Here is a 20,131-nt window from a genome sequence, read left to right as displayed (position 1 = left end):
GGCCTAGTAAAAAGCAATCTGCTCTGTAGTGTAGCTAAGGGAGTAGAAGGGAGCATCTTGCATTTAAAAGGTTTAAGAACATTCTATCTAGCTTTATTTTGGAACAATCCATAATTATCTTTGGAGAAGAAGTAGTCTGCTATAAAGTACTAGCTATTACCTGAAGAATGTTATTTTATCATTTTTTTCATTTGTGCTGTGTGTATCATGCCGATTTTGTACACTGTTCTTCAGCCTTCATGAAATAAAAGTATCTATGGCAACAAAATAAAACAAAAATCTTCATTCCCAAAGGATAATATTTGCATGTTAAGAGTTAGCATCTTAAACTACGAAGGAATTCTGTTACTTTAAAGCCTGCAGAAAAAAGTCCAAATTCTTTAATGACTTAGTAAAAGCTGTTAGTGTTTTGACCCTGTGTCTCACCTCAACATTTTCCTCCAGAACCTCTGTTCTGTAGTTTGCAGACTTTTTAGTAAGTAAACCTGTTTTAAAACACAGTTCATTTCAGCTGCACATTTCTAATGTTTGTTTATTTTTGAGACAACGCAAGTGTCAGAGTGCAAGCAGTGGAGGGGCAGACAGAGGGAGACACAGAATCTGAAGCGGGCTCTAGTCTCTGAGCTGTCAGTCCAGAGCCTGACGCCGGGCTCGGACTCAGGAACCATGAGCCGAAGTCAGACGCTTACCTGACTGAGCCACTCAGGCGCCCCTCAACTGCACATTTCTTTTTTTTTATTTTTATTTTTTATTTTTTTTAAAAAATGTTTGTTTATTTTTGAGAGAGACAGAGAGAGAATGCGAGTGGGTTAGGGGCAGAGAGAGAGGGAGACACTGAAGCAGAAGCAGGCTCCAGGCTCTGTCAGCACAGTTCCCGATGTGGGGCTCTAACTCATGAGCTGTGAGATCATGACCTTAGCCAAAGTCAGATGCTCAACCGACTGAGCCACCCAGGGGCCCCTCAACTGCACATTTCTAAATGGACATTTAAAATTTTTCATCCTAAAATGGTTGGGGACAGGGTGGGAGGGAGGGGAGGGTGGGTGATTGGTATTGAGGAGGGCACCTTTTGGTCGATGAGCACTGGGTGTTGTATGGAAACCAATTTGACAATAAACTTCATATATTGAAAAAAAATAAATAAAAAATAAAAAAAATAAAATGGTTGGGGACAGATATAATTTCCAGCTTATTTAAACATTAATATATTATTTAAAAACTGTTCTTAAGTATATTTGAGAATCTAAATATTATAGCAATTTGATAGCTACCTTTATTCATGAACCAACTCTTGAATGCTTAAACATGTTTTATTCTTGAACATATTTTCATTCCATTTTCCATAAAGTATATTATCCTAAAGTTCATTATCACACTGTCTTTTCAATAAAAATGTGAATGTGAAGTCCTATTTTTTTTTAACGTTTATTTATTTTGAGGGGAGCGCAAGCACATGCACAGGGGAGGGGCAGGGAGAGAATCCCAAGCAGGTTCTGTGCTGTCTGCACAGAGCCCGATGCAGGTTTCAATCCCACAAACTGTGAGATCATGACCTGAGCTGAAACCAAGAGTCAGATGCTTAACCAACAAACCCAGGAGCCCTGTGAAGTGAACTTTTGAAATATTTTCAGACTCCTAGAATTTTCTGGAATAGTTGAAAAAATTCCCATATATCCTTCACGCAGATTCCTCATGTTAACATTTTACAGTATTTTCTTTATAATTTGCTGTATACATACATGTGTTATATTTTCAAATTTTGCCAGTTGATCTACAGATCTTACTCAGACTTTACCAGTTGCCCTGTTAATGCTCTCTTAAAACTTGAGATTCCAAGAGAGTACTTGAGATATTCCAGTAAACGGTATTCAGTTGATCAAGTATAAATCTATTGCGAATTTTGATGGTTACTGGAACTAAATATAAAATTTAATTGGAAATGTGTCTTTATTGGGTTGGTTGGGATTTCAAAAAAAAAAGTACATGTATTCATAAACATCTTAAATGCTTTAGCATTAAATGTGTTTCCTTTTTTTTTTGAGATACAGTTGTTTGTAATGTAACATTGTGTAAGTTTAAGGTATACATCTGTTCATTGCAGTTAATTACTGTAGTGGTGTTAGCTAACATCTTTATTTTCTTTTCTAGAGCCATAAGCACCAAGAAATCTTGGTCATATAATAAGAGTTAGAAGGGAGTTTTGTCACAGCGGTTTCATAGCAACCTTGAGATATATGCCAAATGTCCTAGGGAGATTATCATCAAAATAAGTTTTAATGATTTATTAGCCCACAACTTCGTTGGGGCTTTGGTGAAAGCAGTAAATTGGAAACCACCGGACTTAGAGAAAGGCTTGCTATCCAGCTACTAGAAAAGTTTGTTTGTCCCAAAGATTTTTTTTTTTTTTTTACATTCTAGGTTATGTATCTTAATAATGAGGGATGTATGAGGTTTTCTTACATCAAATGGAAGGGCCATAGTTTAAAAAAAAACAAAAAAAGAGGCTTGAATGCTGGTTCATCTTCAGGAAGATCAGATTTAGAAAAGAGGATAGGGGCACCTGGGTGGCTCAGTCAGTTAAGCGTCAGACTTCAGCTCAGGTCATGATCTCACTCTTGGTGAGTTTGAGCCCTGCTTCAGGCTCTGTGCTGACAGCTTGGGGGCTGGAACCTGCTTCAGATTCTGTGTCTCCCTCTCTCTGCCCCTCCCCTGCTCACACTCTGTCTCTCTCTATTCCCTCTCTCTCTCAAAAATGAGTAAACATTAAAAAATTCAAGAAAAGAGGATAAAAGGAATTTGAGAATTTAGAAATCCATTATCTCAAAATCATTTGTGGCTTGATACATTTTAGGAAGTATTATAGGTAACCAATCTAGAGCTTATGCTCTAGTTATTTCTACCTACTTGTATCAGTGAATGTGCTAGTAAGCATTTTCTCAACTTCATGACTTACTGATGGTATCTCCTTTAATGAACGTGTTCCTTTTCCTCCCACATTTTATAGACTGCTGGCTGTCTTTCAGGGCTCAGTTGTGTGTCACCTCTTCTTTGAATAAATTAGAGCTTCCCCTCTCTAATTTTTTGGCTCTCCTACCTCTTTGTATAAGCTCATACCAAGCATTTGCAACACTGTCAGTTGTTCATGTGTTTCTTTTCTGTTAGGCTGTGAGGTACATAGTGACGACCCTCGTCTTGACTAACCCCTGTGCTCTACACACCTGGCACAGGGCAGGTCTGTCTAGGTGATTGAGCAAATGCTTTCAGCAGTAGCATATTCTGTTTGAGGATTTATTTTTATCTTGATTATTTTTTTAGTGTTTATTTTTGAGAGAGAGCGCCAGAGCCAGAGTGTGGACAGGGGAGGGGCAGAGAGAGAGGGAGACACAGAATTTGAAGCAGGCACGAGGCTCTGAGCTGTCAGCACAGAGCCTGATGCTGGGCTCAGACCTCGAACCATGAGATCATGACCTGAGCTGAAGTCTGACGTTTATTAACTGAGCCACCCAGGCACCCTGTCTTTTTTTTCTTTTGGTATAAAATCTAGATAAAATTCTGGAAACAGACATTAAAATTTGTATTAAGGGAGTTATCGCTCCATAGAAAGTGTGTTTTGCCAGACTGTTTTGAAGAAATGTTATATGGAATCTGGTATAAAATGCCCTGAAAGATTATTTTAGAAAAATAGCATAGAGTAATTAATACTCAGTAAGATGATGCTTTAGGGACACGTGTTTTCATTCTGCTCCTCTACCGTTTTCATCTTAATTTTGTTTTTAAGGGATGGCATACATGTAGCAGTGAAAATTGTAAAAAATGTAGGTCGATACCGTGAAGCAGCTCGTTCAGAAATCCAAGTATTGGAGCATTTAAATAGTACCGATCCCAATAGCGTCTTGTAAGTATAAACTTGAATTGTGATCCATCATCTTGCCTAAAATAATCAGAATTCTCTGAACTGACTCATTTTTATTTGCTCTGTTTTAGCCGATGTGTCCAGATGCTAGAGTGGTTTGATCATCATGGTCATGTTTGTATTGTGTTTGAACTGCTTGGACTTAGTACCTATGATTTCATTAAAGAAAATAGCTTTCTGCCATTTCAAATTGACCACATCAGGCAGATGGCATATCAGATCTGCCAGTCAATAAATTGTAAGTATACTTGATAAATTTTTAAACACCAGAAAATTAAAAGAATTTATTATACAAGCAACATGTCAAAACATTGTCACTAAAAATACACGTTACAGGTAAAGATGAAATCCCTATATCCACTACTGATCCTTCTTATCCCCCCCAATACAGATGAAATATGTAGGTGAAACTAATGATTTCTTTTTGTTTTCTTGTAGTTTTGCATCATAATAAATTAACCCATACAGATTTGAAGCCTGAAAATATTTTATTTGTGAAGTCTGACTATGTAGTCAAATATAATTCTAAAATGGTAAGTTAAAGACTTGTTTTAATTTTGGTGGTGGTTTTTAAAATTAATTTAGCTTGGTGACCCTTCGATGAGTAATTTTGACTTCTAAGACTGGTTATAGCCTGATTTTTAACCTAAAAGGATCATCCTTCTTTACCTTTTGCCTGGAATTATGTTGAGAATCAAAAAGATGCTCATATGCAAGCCTTTTGAAATATGTAATGTTTTTTATGTCTTTACTGATCTTCATGTTGACTCAACTCTGTTTCTCTAGAAACGTGATGAACGCACTCTGAAAAACACAGATATCAAAGTTGTTGACTTTGGAAGTGCAACATACGATGATGAACATCATAGTACTTTGGTTTCTACACGGCATTACAGAGCTCCAGAGGTCATTTTGGGTCAGTAGACACTACTCTTCCTGATACTGTAATTAAAGATGAGGTTTTTTTTTCCTCCATGCCTTTTACTTAGGGGATGGGTGTGATTTTCTTAGTGTACAGAAAATAGTAACTATCTTAAGAAAAATTGGACATTGCTATAAATATTCTTCCTGAGTGGGAAAAATGGGATACCATTTGTAAAGATATTCCAGGTGGTTATTTTTTAAACATGCTAATCTTACAAGATCCTGAAAGGGCAAGTTCTTTTGGCTAAGTACATCACAGCAATGTGATTTTTGAAGTGATGGGGGTACCTATTTTCATGTCACAAAAGCATGGTACTATAGAAATGCTAAAGGTCTGGTTGGCAGACATCTGAGTCAAGGGCCAGGCGGAGGTCAAGAAGAAAGAGGGGGCTAGTCTAAGAGGAGAGCTTCTTTGATAATCATTGACACCAGAAAGGTTAAAGAAGAAAGTGACTTAAGGTGCGGAGTTTGGAAGTAAGAGGGAACTCAGGGAGTGTGTATCTTATGTCTCAAGATGTCAGAGACTAGGTCTTGTTTATGGAGTGGAGGAGAAGAGGTTGGGGGCTTGGAGAGAGTGGGAGAAGTTTAGATCAGATGCTCTTGAGAGATACATGGAATAAGCTTATTAGCCAAAAGTAAGGTCCAACTGAGTTTGCTAGTAGAAATTTTAGAGTCAGTTTCCAGTTTTCACATGTGCTGGTAGGAGTTGGTAATTCAGAATAAGAGTAGGAAAGCACACTAACAGTTTTTACCCACGGTGGAGGATTGGTAAAGGCGTAAGGAAATTGAGATTAGGCAGTGCTTGTCAGTAGTACTTTCCATGTGATGGAAACCTTCTATATCTGCATTGTCCAGTATGGTAGCCATTGGCCACATGTGGGCTTCTCTGTACTTGCAGTGTGGCCACTGTGATTGAGGAACTGAATTCTAAATTTTATGTTAATTTAAATGTTAGATGTAAAACAGCCTCATGTGGCCAGTGACTACAAAGTTAGCAAAAATTTCGAGCTTGTCTTTGAAATGAATGATGATACCATTTCTGCTTCATATGGTCTGAAAGGAGCTGTTGTGTTGCAATAGTTTAGGAAAGGAGTGTGGGAAAAGTTTGTGGACAGAGAGGCATTTTCAGAGCTTAAAAAGACATAACTTTGTTGTCAGTTTTAAGAGGTGGATTCCCCCCCACATTTTAACATGGGGAGCACAACACAAAATAATTGGCATTTTTGCTTTGTTATTGGTGCATAAAATAGTCATACATCTTACTGACCTCCTAGTTTGGATAAGATATAGTATTCTTAGTAGTGACAATAACAGTTCCAAGTATGGCCAGGCTAGATAGATCGATCATACAAATTCAAAATTGGGGTTATTGGTTTTGAGGAAAAGAGGTTGGGAAAGGTCCTTTGTGTTTTTGTGGAGTGTTAATACTGAGGATTAAGGCAGAATTAGGTTGGAGAGGAAGATGTAGTCATGCAGTTGGTCTCACGTGTCTGGTATTGTAGTAAAGACGTGAAGCTGGGAGAGGTTGGTATAAGTGAACGATGGGGCATTCCAAAGAGTATGAGGACCAACTTCTCAGAACAAGATGATTTAGAATGGTGTGTGGCAGAGGGTTACAGTCACCTAGGAAGAAGCTGGATAAGAATGGCTGGAGAAGATAGATGTTCATTTTAGGTCCAAGATCTATCAATTGCAGATTTTTTTTTATGTGTCACTGTAGGTGGACTCCTGCTCAGTTACCCATTTGTTGAAATGATAGGCACAGGCACTGTGAGGGTTAACTAAAATGACTTAAAAAAAAAAAAAAGTGAATAAATAAAACAACCAAAATCATAGTCAAGGTTTTTGAACATTTTGTTTATTCCTTTTTCTTTAAATTCGTTTATGTTACTGAAAGTAATTAAAATTTTAAAGTAGGTTTTATTGGGCCACTTAGGTGACTGGCTCAGTCAGTTAAGCATCTCAACTCTTGATTTCAGCTCAGGTCATGATCTCACAGTTCAAGGGATTTAGCCCCAAGTCAGGCTCCATGCTGACAGCACAGAGGCTGCTTGGGACTCTCTCTCCCTTTCTCTGCCCTGCATGTGCATATGTGTGTGCATCTCTGTCCCTCAGAGTAAATCAACTTAAAAAATGATAAAGTAGGTTTTATTTATACATTATTGTTTTACTAAGTACTTGATCTTTAAAATTTTGAAACATCTGTATGATTTACTCTTCTCCTTTCTAATTAAGTACCTTAAGACTAGGTATTTTATTTTTTCCTGAATAGTATTGCCATTGAGAATTGTGAAGGTGGAGGTATATATAATCATGTACAGACAGCCTGAAAAGTACATAGATAAGTAGATCTCTCTCTGTGAACTTTAAATAGCTCTATAATTCTTATAACATAACTGCTTATAATACCCATTTATAAGCCTTAGTTTATCTAAAACCATGGTTTTTTGTTTTTTTGAGAGAGTGGGAACAGGAGAGGGGCAGAGGGAATCTTAAGCAGACTCCACGCCTAGCACGGAGCCCAAGGGAAGGGCATGAAATCATGATCCTTTTTTTTTTTTTTTTTTAAAGTTTGTGAGAGAGAGCAGAGTGCATGGGTGGGGGAGGGGCTGAGAGAAAGGGAGACAGAATCCCAAGCAGGCTCCATGCTGTCAGTGTAGAGCCCACTGTGGGGCTTAATCTCACGAAGCAAACCCTGAGATCATGACCTGAGCCAAAATCGGGAGTTGACGCTTGACCCACTCAACCACCCAGGCACCACCACCCCCTCCCCCAGTTCTTGTTGTTGTTTTAATGCAAGAAGTAAACTCAGGCATTAAGTTGGTAAGTTGAGAAGTGGTTAGTAATTACATTCTGAGCTTGTCAACCTGTATTTGCTATAATAAAATGTAAAATTTCCTAGAACAATCATGAACTGCGAGCAACAATGCTCCCCATTGCACACAGATCAGAGAATATGGAGTATTTGCACAAATTGATAGTTATACTTGGAAAATATTTGCTAATCTCTCTCTTACTTTACATAAAATGCTCCCTCCCCCACAATAAACACTAATTTGATGTAAAGATATGGAGAATTGTGAGAGCATACCGAGTAACATTTTACGTGAAACTAAAATATAACCCTGGAGTTTACCATCTTATTTATTGTAAAGAGAGCATGCATAGAGGGAAGGGATATGGTATATGGCAGTTAAAAATTGTTGCGTATAGAAGTGTTTTTGTTTTTACAGCTTTAGGTTGGTCTCAACCTTGTGATGTTTGGAGCATAGGGTGCATTCTTATTGAATATTACCTTGGTTTCACAGTCTTCCAGGTATGTATTTAGTAAATGCCATTCCATAATTAATTTTCAGTGTTAAGAGCATGTTAAAATTTTGGCCTGCGTTTTGAAAAGTTGCTGTAGTGTTAATATTTAAAACTTACATAAAATGGGGAGGCTGGGTGGCTCAGTTTGTTGAGCACCTCTTGATTTCGGCTCAGGTCATGATCCCAGGGTTGTGGGATTGAGCCCCGTGTTGGGCTCTGCGCTGTGTGTGGAACCTGCTTGGGATTCTCCCTCTCTTTCTCTTTCCCTCTGCCCCTGTCCTCCACTCATGTGCTCTCTGTCTCAAATAAAAAAACTCCCCGGAAAACCCTTATATGTGCAGAATGGTCATCCTCTAAAACCATAGTTGGATGAAATACTGCTCTTGGTGAGTGTTCATAATTCTGTTTTGCATGTGATTGGAGTTTTTCTCACATGGTTCATATTGTCTTGTGTTCTCATTTTTTTATTGAGCTCCTGCATAAATTTGTATTAGCATTACTGTGGCCAGTGATAATTCAGTTCTGGTTGTGCTGACTACCACGGCCATGAGCAAGTCACTCCGTTTTATAAAATAATTCAGAGACAAGAAGTCATATTTTATTGTGACATCCTAGGCACATTTTAAGGCACTATGTGTTTAAAGTTGGAAAGACAACATCTCTGTCCTCCAGGTAGTCATGTAAAAGATAAATGTGGGAAAGCTTACAGTGTAATGTGTTATTTGCTATAATGGGACAATGTAGAAAGTGTAGTGGGAACCCAGGAAAGATGGAGGGTTAAATTTCTTCAGAGAAGGCGTCACCGAGAAAGTAAGGAGTTTAAGCCAGTTGCCAGAAGGATGGTTAGAGGTTTGTCAGAAAACTGGAGAGAGCGGGGGCCAGCTCAGGAAGATCTTGTACCCATAAGTGTGTAGATACACAAAAGAGCATTCTCTAGTCAGGGAACAGTAGTTAGTGCTGTTAGACTGTCTTGCATAAATGGGGAAGTGAGGTCAGGCAAGGACTGACTCATGGACTTGTTTGGATAGAAAGGTACTTGTTTCCTAGAAGTTCATGGTTTCCAGAATGTGGACTAATCCAAAGTGAAAATGATTTTGTAAGTTTGTCATTCTGGCCTTTATTTAGAGATTATCCCTCTAGCTTTTTTGTTTTGGGTACTGAAATGTCCTTTTCATGGAATGATGATAATAGTTGTTGATAGTTAATTTTCTAAAATTAAAGTCCTGATTTGGCAAAACAGAAAGTAGGAAGCCATATTTAAGTCTCTGCTTTTTTCCCTTGTAATTCTCCTTACAACTGACATCTAACAGTCTTGGAAGATCTAGGTTGTGCACCCACTGAAGAAGGGTTCTAATGTGGTCAAAGTGTTGTGATTTGTTGTAGGGGTCAAGGGTGCAGATTTGGTGGATTCTGGTTCCTGCTGTTGAGGTTGATTTGAAGTTGGGGGCCATGCAAGGTGGAGAGGAAGCTATGACAAGTAAGAGTTACTTAGGTGGTGGCTATTGTAGAATGTGTGTTCACTGCTTGTTGGACCCCGTTGTCAGACTTCTCCTGTTTCTAATCCATTGATCCATAGAGACCCTATTAAAAGTACTCTGAGTTCATAGACCAGCTTGATACCTACAACCATAGTGACTACTCAGTTCTTGGAGGTGGCATCTGGTCTTGTAAGCTGAAGGTCAAGAAAAAGTTGAGTAGAGTGCGTGCATGATTTCTTCATTCTGACACACAGAATAGTTGCTTCACATAATCTGTGATTATAAATCACTCTGTGGTCATAAGTGCAGATTATTAACATTGGTTTGAGATAAAGTTTCTATTTAGAATTGCATCCTCCAAAATATTCTTCAACTAAGGAACTTCTTAAAAATGTGGAGCTAGCTCTTTGCTGCATCTACTGCAAGAATGAAAACGATTCTTGGCAGTCAGACCATCGACATTCCAGAAAATGTCAACATCACTATGAAGGGAGGCACTGTTACTGTGAACCGCTCCAGAGGAACCCAGTCATCTCCGTGTACTCTGTCTCCTGGGAAAGAAAAAGAAGAGGCTCTAGGTTGACAAAAATGGTGGGGAATTAGTGCAAGCAGAGTAGCCAGTTCTTTTTTGTCCATACAGAACATGGTCAAGGGTGTTACGCTGGGCTTCCATTAGAAGATGACGTCTGTGTATGCTCATTTCCCCATCATCGTTGTTACTCAGGAGAGTGGTTTCTCTTGTTGAAATGCAGAATTTCTTGGGTGAAAAATACATCTGCAGGATTCAGATGAGGCCAGGTGTTGCTTGTTCAGTATCTCTCAGAAGCCCAGAAAGATGAGTTCTTGAAGGAAATGTTATTGAACTTGTATCAAACTCAGCCGCTTTGATTCAGCTAGTTACAACAGTTAAAAACAAGGATATCAGAAAAGTTTGGAGTTGTATCTGAAAAAGGAACTGTTCAACAGACTTGTGAATAAGATCTAAGTTGTCCAGCTACAGAATAACAAGATGCTGGATGATTTTTCAACTTCTTTGTGATAAGTATTTTTAAAAATTTCTTTATTTTGAGATAGCATGAGTGGGATAGGGTCAGAGAGAAAGAGAGAGAAAAAACTCCAAGCTGCACTGCACTGACAGTGCAGAGCCCAGTGCAGGGCTCGAACTCATGATGCTTAACCTGAGCCGAAGTCGGATGCTTAACCAAGCCACCCAGGCACCCCTTATTTGTGATATTTTAAAGATGCAATAAAAGCTGTATTGGTTTGGAAAATAAAAAAATAAAAGTGTGGGGTTAATATTACTTAACTCCTGTCATGAATTAGGGCCTTAACATTTTGGAAGCAATGTGCTAGAAACAATAGGTTGATAGATTTTAAAAAGCCTCTGCTCTTCAGATTGAGGAGTTGGCAGATGATATTCTGTCTGATGCCTGCTTTTAAACAAAAAAGAATATGTGACACAGACCATTTGTAACCAGCCGGGTCTAAAATATTTACTGTTTGGACCTTTACAAAAGTTTGCCAACCTCTGATCTAGGAGCATACCGTTCCAGCTCTAAGCGTGCCAGTTTTCTCTCTTCCACTTGAGCCAAAACTCTGTTCCTATTATGATTGAAGATGAGTTTTGACTTAGATTCATAGCTACGTTTTCTCATTCATGAGCTATATGACCTTGGGCTAGTATCTTAACTCCTTTGAAACTCATGTTCCCACATACTGAGCTCAGGATTGTTGTGAGAATTATTACAACTGTATTTTTATTGCCCAGGAATAGTAAATGTTAACACGTGGATCTTCGTTAGTGAATAAAGTCAATTTTGGGTCAGCAGCTGATTAAATGAGGAGACCATTTTTCTGGGACTGTTCCCTAGTCATTCTTCAGTAAACAGTGCAAGAAATGAAAACAAATAAGGAAATTGTTCAGTTTCACATTAAATTACGTGTCTAATCCACTTGCTATACAGAACTTACGTTGGATATCAGACTTTAGTTTTATTGGTTTATACCAGCTAATCTAGCTCATTCATTATTGTTCCATCTTTGAAGTAGAGGGTGATATAAGCTATGCAGCTCTCTAGTCCTTTTGTGTCAGCGCTGTTTTCTTATATTTTCCTTTATTGTGCAAGTAGGGGAAGGGAAAGTGCTAAATTTCTTTTTCCTTTGTGTTTTAGACTCATGATAGTAAAGAGCACCTGGCAATGATGGAACGAATATTAGGACCCATACCAACACACATGATTCAGAAAACAAGGTATGCTCTAAGATGAAAGCCCTTTCTTGGGAATGGGCAGTGGCCTGTATTCAAACTACAGAAAACCCAACTTTGTTGTTATTGCTTGTTCCAGGACTTCAGATTTCAAATTTTTTTTCCTCCATAAAGTCAAATTTTTAACAAGTAATGCAGTATTTACCTTGTGATCTAATAAACAAAGCGTCTTTTTACACTCCAGTTAAACTTTGCAGAAGTGTTTTCCTAACTTGCTATAAACATAATAGAGTAGTAAAAAACAGCTTGATTTTTGGGGAGTTCTAGCAGTTTACGTTTGTATTCCATACTATCGCTAGCTAGCTGTGTGTCTTTGCACAGGATGCTAGAGTGGTTGGCAAATAGCTTCACCCCATTCCAGACCTAGTGAAATCCACATTCACAGGAATGGATCCATAAGCTGTCACTGTTCCATGTGCGGTACATGAACCACTCAGGTGGGGCACGAGAGCCTCAGAGGGTGCAAGATTAAGGAAGATGTTGTAGAAAATATGTCTGATCTAGTATGTCATTGCTGGAATTTAAAAAAATTGTATGTGTGTGTGTGTGTCTACATAGATAGATGTTCATGCTTCCAGCTGTTCCAGTGAGGTCAGAGTAAACGTGTGGCTCTTGTATTGTTTTTACTGATCCAGACTTCTTTTTCTTGTAGAAAACGCAAGTATTTTCACCATAACCAGCTAGATTGGGATGAACATAGTTCTGCTGGTAGATATGTTAGGAGACGCTGCAAACCATTAAAGGTAAAAAGAAAACAAAAAGATTATAAAGGTTAAAAAAAAAAGTTTTTAAAAATTTTAAAATCTTTCTTCAACAAAAATATTTCTTTCCCCAGGAATTTATGCTTTCTCATGACGAAGAACATGAGAAACTGTTTGACCTGGTACGAAGAATGTTAGAATATGATCCAGTGAAAAGAATTACCTTGGATGAAGCCTTGCAGCATCCTTTCTTTGACTTATTAAAAAAGAAATGAAATGGAAATCAGTGGTCTTACTATATACTTCTTTAGAAGAGATTACTTAAGACTGTGTCAGTCAACTCTAAACATTCTAATATTTTTGTAAACATTAAATTATTTTGTACAGTTAAGTGTAAATACTGTATGTTTTGTATCAATAGCATAATTACCTTGTTAAGCAAGTATGGTCTTGATAATGAATGAACTATACAAGTTAAATTTTTTTCTTTTTGAGATTAATTACCATTTTTAAAGACCTTTGGAATATTCTTTGTGTCCAGTGATAAACGTGATTGATCTTGTCTTTTGTACATGGAGGTCAACTCTTTGAAGTGATTTTTTTGAGTAAAAGGAAATCTTGACTACTTTATTCTTAATGAATATTCTTTATATACCTCAAATTCAGAACTTTTCTTAACTTTAAAGTTTTTTTCTGTAATTGTTGAACAGGTAATAAGTATTATTAATTCCCAATAGGCAGGTATTGGAAACCAAAACCCATAGGAAATGTTTACTGTTGGAATTTCATTAAATTTTAAGAATTGTGTTTTGTCTCCTTGGGTGATGTCATTGGTGAGAAGTAGAATTCATGAAAAGGCATCCAATTTGTCGATCATGACAGATTTTTTTTAATAAAAGCACATACTTCATTTAAGATTAAAGTCCCAACTGGACAGTCACATCAGAAATAGGAATTCTGATGCCTCTGAGGGTTAATTTTTTTTTAAGTTTATTTTTGAGAGAGACAGTGTGAGTGGGGGAGGGGCAGAGAGAGGGAGACACAGAATCCAAAGCAGGCTCCAGGCTCTGAGCTCTCAACACAGATCCCGATGCAGGGCTCAAACTCAAAAACCGTGAGATCATGACCTGAGCTGAAGTTGGTTGCTGAACTGACTGAGCCACCCAGGTGCCCCTGAGGATTAATTTTTAATACCAAATCGTGAGGAGTCTTGAAATTTTCTAGCATCAGTTTCCGTATTAAATGAAGTAAGTAACTTAAACTTCACTCAGCCTATGAGAATTAAGGTTATTAAGCAATTTATATTTGTGATAATCTTTACTGGAGCAAAAGAATGATGTGATTGGAACACACTTAGGGAAGAAACCTCTGCAGAAATTTCCAGACCATAATTGGTTGGTTAACATGATAGTTTTTGTTTGCCTATAGGTGTTTTTTCTTACTGTTACCTGTTTTCACATTAGAAACTATAGGGTAGGGACACCTGAGTGGCTCAGTCTGTTAAGGTTCTAACTTTGGTTCAGGTCATGATCTCATGGTTTGAGCCCTGCATGGGGCTTTCTGCTGTTGGCAGAGCTAGCTTTGGATCCTCTGTACCCTCTTCTCTTTGTTCCTCCCCAGTGTGTGCACTCGCGTGCATGCGCTCACTTTCTCTCTCTCTCTCTCTCTCTCTCTCTCTCAACATTAAAGAGGAGGAGGAAACTACATAAATGTTAATTTAGTAAATAAGAACTGCCAGGTAGAAATATTTTTGGTTGTAGAATCCATAATTATTTAGATACAAGGGTTTTTTTTATCGAAAGTATTGTCATTTTATGTGCACTACACTAGAATTTAAGTAGTCTATATATTTTAAACATAGAACACATGGAATTTTTTCATATGACAAACCACGAAACCAGGCTGGGTTCCCTATATTATTCACAGGCAGCATTGGCCAATATAACAAGGTTTATGTTTCAGAATTTGACTAGAAATTTAAGAAAGCTGACATTTTACCATAGAATCACTGCATGAATTATGCTTTCGCTTCTGATGCAGTCCAAATATAGTAAATGTGCCCTCATAATAGTTGAACTATATTCTATGTGACAAGGTTTTTTTGTTTTCTCTCAAGTTTTTATTTAAATTCCAGTTAATATACAGTGTAATATTTGTTTCAGGTATAGAATTTTGACTCCACACTGAACGATACATAGTGCTCATCACAGTTGCAGTCCTTAGGCGAGCCTGAGTGGCTCAGTCAGTTAAGTGTCTAACTTTGGCTCGGGTCCCTATCTTGTAGTTCATGAGTTCGAGCCCCGCATTGGGCTCTGTGCTGACAGCTGGGAGCCTGCAGCCGGCTTCAGATTCTGTGTCTCCCTCTCTCTCTGCCCCTTCCCCGCTCACACGTTCTCTCAAAAACATTTAACCAGCGCACTCCTTAATCCCCGTCACCTGTTCAACCCATCTCCCCCACTCACCTCCCCTCTGGTAATCCATCAGTTCTTAGTTAAGAGTCTTTCTTGGTTTTCCTCCCTTTTTTTTACCCGCTATGTTCATTTGGTTTCTTAAAATCCACATACGGTATTTATTTTGACTTATTTCATGTAGCATGATACTCTAGCTCCATCCATGTTGCAAATGGCAAAATTTCATTCTTTTTTATGGCTGAGTAATACTCCGTGTGTGTCTGTGTGTGTGTGTACACACCTTTTGTTTTTTGAGAGAGTGCATGCATGAGCAGGGAGAGGTGAAAGGGAGAGAATCCCAAACAGGCTCCATGCTGTCAACACAGTCCAATGGGCTCGATCGCACGAACCATGAGATCATGACCTGAGTGGAAATCAAGAGTCAGACATTTAACTGAAGCACCCAAGCACCCCTTACATCTTTACCTATCATCTTTACCCATCACTTGATGGGCTCTTTTCCATAATTTGTCTATAGATAGTGCTGCTATAAACATCAGGGTGCATGTATCCCTTCAAATCCGTATTTTTGTATCTTTTGGTAGATACCTAGTTGTGCAATTGCTAGATCATGGGGTAGTTCTATTTTTAACTTATGAGGACCCTCCATCCTGTTCTCCAGAGTGGCTGCACCAGTTTGCATTCCCACCAGCAGTGTAAGAGGACTCCTTTGTCCATATCCTCACCAGCACCTGTTCCCTGAGTTGTTAATTTTAGCCATTCTGACAGGTGTGAGGTGCTCATTGTAGTTTTGATTTGTATTTCCCTGACAGTGATATTGAGCATCTTTTCATGTGTGTCTGTTGGCCATCTATATGTATGATGAGGATTTTTAAAGGAGCATTTGATGTAAAGAAGAGGTTTTCCCTGACCCTAACAATGTTGCTATGGAGGTTAAGGTGTCTGCCATCCTTGATTTTCCCTTCTATTTCTATTCTACCAGTGCTGCCATATTACCTAAGCCTCTGGCCTATTCCTTACAAGTGCTTCAATTCCCAAATCAGTGTTTGCTTTCTTCATCAGAAATTAACTTTCTCTGAGTAGCTGAACTTAAGATGTAAGAAGAAAAAAATATCCATGCTATTTTTAAGAAGTTAATGATTGCTAACCCACATTCTCTTCTCAAAAGTATTTACATTCTTCACAGAGTGTTTGCTAATTCCTAGGTAAAATTTCTAGAATTTTGGAAATTAGAGTGAAATTTCACTAAAGATAGAAGAAATGTGTTAGTAGTTAAGGTGGTACCTCTGGGATCATTATGTATCTATTGCCAACCTTCCCTTCTGTGAGCTCTGAGGTTCTTAGGGATTTATTTATATTTAGCCTTGTGCTTCTGAACTGATTTCCTTTCTAAGTTTGTTTATATTGAGAGCTTGAGCGCACACGATTGCGGGAGGGGCAGAGAGAGGGACAGAGAATCCCAAGCAGGCTCCGTACTGTCAGCACAGAGCCTGACATGGGACTTGAACTCATGAACTGTGAGATACGACCTGAGCCAAAATCAAGAGTCGGATGCCCAACCGCCTGAGCCACCCAGGCCCCCCTGAACTCATTTTCTGAAAGCACCAGATTTTTACCTGATAGTGCCCAGAGCTTCAGCACTGATGGAAAAGTTTAGAATGGCCAATGAATATATATGGGTCATTTGCAATTAGGTGTTTTTCATAATAATTTGATGCTTCATAGTTTACTGTTTCTAAAACAATTGAAGCTATTTGTTTTTTAAAAACTTTTAGGGGCACTTGTGTGGTATGGTTGGTTAAGTGTCTGACTCTTCATCCTGGCTTAGGTCATGACTTCACGGTTCATGAGATTGAGCCCCAAGTGGGTCTTCATGCTGACAGTGTGGAGCCTGCTTGGGATTCTCCCCCCTCCCCTCTCTGCCCCTCACTCCCCACTCAATATAAATATCTTAAAAATTTCTTTAATTAAGGCATAATTGACATTTTAGTTTTAGGTGTACAGTATATGTATATATTGCAAAGTCTAGTTAACATCCATTACCACACAGTTAAAATTTTTTCTTGTGATGAGAACTTTAAAAGAAAATTGTTTTTAACATTTTTATTTTTGAGAGACAGAATGCAAGCAGGGGAGGGGCAGAGAGAGAGGGAGACACAGAATCTGAAGCAGGTTCCAGGCTCTGAGCTGTCAGCACAGAACTCAACGTGGGGCTCGAACCCACCAACTGTGAGATCATGACCTGAGCTGAAGTTGGATGCCTAAGCGACTGAACCACCCAGGTGCCCCTGTGATGAGAACTTTTAAGATCTACTCTTTTAGCAACTTTCAAATATGCAATACAGTATTATTAACCATAGTCCTCATGTTGTACACCATGTCACCATGACATAAGTAGAAGTTGTACCTTTTGACCCCTTTCACAACCATTTTGCCCACCCCCTGGCATCCCCTCCCCCTATCTTGTGACTACCATGAATCTATGAGTTTGTTTTGGGGGGATTTTCATTTGGTTTTTTAAATGCTTATGTATTTTGAGAGAGCAGGCACACTAGCAGGGAAAGGGTGGAGAGAAAGAGAATCTGAAGCAGGTCCTCAGTGAGGATCCCAACTAGGAGCTTGATCCCACAACCCTCAGATCCTGACCTGAGCCAAAATCAAGAGTCAGATGCTCAACTGACTGAGCCAACCTGGAGCCCCTGGCTTTTTTGTTTTTGTTTTTTTCTTTTCGTGGTGGTTTTTATTTTAGATCCCACTTATAAGGGAGATCATATAGTATTTGTTTTTCTCTATCTGGTTTCTTAGCATAATGCCTCAAGTTCCAACCGTGTTTTGTGTGCCATCTCAAAATGACTTTCAGTGGCTGATAAAGCGTGTGCATGCGTGTATCATGTTTTCTTTATCCAGTTAGGTTGTTTTCATGTCTTGCCTTTTGTAAATAATGCTGCAGTGAACATGGGGGTGCATGTACCTTTTCAGTTAGTGTTTTCTTTTTCTTTGGGTGAATAGCTCAGAAGTGGAATTGCTGGGTCAGATGGTAGTTCTATTTTAATTATTTGAGGAGCCTCCATACCGTTGTCTGTAGTGGCTGTACTGACTTAACGTTCTCAACAACAGTGCACGAGTATTCTCTCTTCTCCACTTCCTCGCCAACACTTCTTTCTTGTTTTTGATAATAGTCATTCTAACAGACGTGAGGTGATATTTGCTTTTGATTTGCATTTCCTTGATGACTAGTGATGTTGAACATCTTTTCAGGTGTCTGTTGGCCATCTGTATGTCTTCTTGGGGAAGACCTATAAGCTAAAGTTTTGTTTGGTTGGTTAATTGGTGTTGTTTCAGGTCCTGTGCCCATTTTTAAATCAGATTGTTTCTTTTCCCTTGAGTGGTAAGAGTTCTTCATATATTGGATATTAACCCTCATCCACTATATGGTTTGCAAATATTTTCTCCCATTCAATAGGCTGCCTTTACATTTTGTTGGTGGTTTTTTTTGCTGTGTAAAAGCTTTTTCGTATGATGTAGTCCCACTTGTTTACTGGTTTTGTTACGAAAAACCCAAAAAGTCACTGCCAAGACTGATTGTCAAGGACCACCTGTGTTTACTTCTGGGCGTTTTATGGGTTCAGTTCTTACATTCTAATCTAGTCCATTTTGAAAACTTGATTTTTATGAGGCATTCTGAAAAGTGCAGCTAAATAGGTTATTTGCAGTGTTTTCTGCTGCTTATTTGTCAGGTATTCATCAAAATTTTCGGGGTAGATGAATAAAATTGACTCCTGCTGTTACTCATTTGGCAGCAGATTACCCTATGAAATTTAGTAGTTCACGAAATTGAAAACCAGGGATGCCTGGGTGGCTCAGTTGGGTGAGTGACTTTTGATTTCAGTGTATGTCACAATCCCAGGGTTGTGGGATTGAGCCCTACATTGGGCTCCCCACGCAGCGTGGAGCCTGCTTGGGATTCTGTCTCCCTCCCCCACTGTCCCTCTCCCCCACTCATGTGCACACACACACACTCTCTCTCTCTCTAAAAAAAAAAAAAAAAAAAGTTTTTTAAAAAATTTTTAATGTTTATTTATTTTTGAGAGACAGAGAGTGTGAGCGGGGCAGGGGCAGAGAGAAAGGGAGACAGAATCCAGAGCAGACTCCAGGCTCTGAGCAAGCTGTCAGCACAGAGCCTGACACGGGGCTCGAATTCACAAACTATGAGATCACGACCTGAGCTGAAGTTGGACGTGGTTGAACTGAACCACCCAGGCGCCCCTAAAACAAAAATAAATTTAATTTGAAATCTATTCCTCTGAGTAATCTTGAAGAGCTAGATGCTAAACAAATTGGAAGTGATTTAGCCAAGTCTTTTCAATTGTGTCTACATTGTGACTTAAACTCGGGTTTCCTAGATTCCAGAATTGTGCTTAAAGCACACTTCATTGAATCAAGAACCATCGGTTTGATTCTTGTTCACAGCTCTACTGTGAAATGACTTGGGATGAAATGGAAAGTAATAGTCAATAGGAAGTTTTATTATTTGGGTTCCATTTATTCATATTTCTTCAGTAGTTGGTATATAGCTTCAACCACCACATAGTTAAACGGTATGGTCATTTGAAAACATTTTGTTTTGGGGTTCCTGGATGGATACTTAACCTGGATGGTTAAGTATCCAACTTCCGTTCAGGCCATGGTCTCGCAGTTCATGAGTTTCAGCCCCACGCAGGGCTCTGTGATGACAGCTCGGAGCCTGGAGCCTTCTTCAGATTCTGTTTGTGCCTCTCTGCCCCTTCCCAATTCTCACTCTGTCTCTCTCTCAAAAATAAACATTAAAAAAATTTTTCTAAAATAAACATTAAAAATTGTTTTTAATTAAAAAAACATGTTTAAATAGATAGGCACACACAAATATTTAAAGCTTATCTTGACATGAATGAGTGAATGAATGAAGACACACTGTCAGGTGGACTGAGTTTAAATCCTTTCCAATTTGAAGTTTGTGATTCCCACAAAACTGGTGCAAACAAAATATTTTAATTTTTTTTTTATGTTTTATTTTTTATATTTGAGAGAGAGAAACAGACAGAACAAGTAGGGGAGGGGCAGAGAGACAGAGGCAGAATCTGAAGCAGGCT

At 38.6% G+C, this 20,131-nt stretch overlaps 1 protein-coding gene across 3 annotated transcripts in view; it reads left to right on the top strand.

Annotated features, from left to right (window-relative positions):
- The window catches only part of CLK4 (CDC like kinase 4), a 29,321-nt gene extending 15,924 nt beyond the window's left edge, over positions 1-13,397 (top strand). For all 3 annotated transcript variants that reach the window (XM_086705993.1, XM_025925059.2, XM_086705997.1), the window contains 8 exons: positions 3,779-3,895; positions 3,985-4,151; positions 4,352-4,446; positions 4,700-4,829; positions 8,071-8,153; positions 11,796-11,875; positions 12,543-12,633; positions 12,726-13,397. In XM_086705993.1, the coding sequence (XP_086562119.1) occupies positions 3,779-3,895; positions 3,985-4,151; positions 4,352-4,446; positions 4,700-4,829; positions 8,071-8,153; positions 11,796-11,875; positions 12,543-12,633; positions 12,726-12,866 (904 nt within the window). In that variant the 3' untranslated portion in view covers positions 12,867-13,397. The remainder of the gene's footprint in view (positions 1-3,778; positions 3,896-3,984; positions 4,152-4,351; positions 4,447-4,699; positions 4,830-8,070; positions 8,154-11,795; positions 11,876-12,542; positions 12,634-12,725) is intronic.
- The last annotated feature ends 6,734 nt before the right edge of the window (positions 13,398-20,131 follow it).

The sequence above is a fragment of the Puma concolor genome, chromosome A1, assembly GCF_028749965.1.
Source record: "Puma concolor isolate L17-30 chromosome A1, mPumCon1.1.hap2, whole genome shotgun sequence".
Taxonomy (NCBI): Eukaryota; Metazoa; Chordata; class Mammalia; order Carnivora; family Felidae; genus Puma; species Puma concolor.
This window is presented reverse-complemented; position numbering and strand designations above follow the sequence as displayed.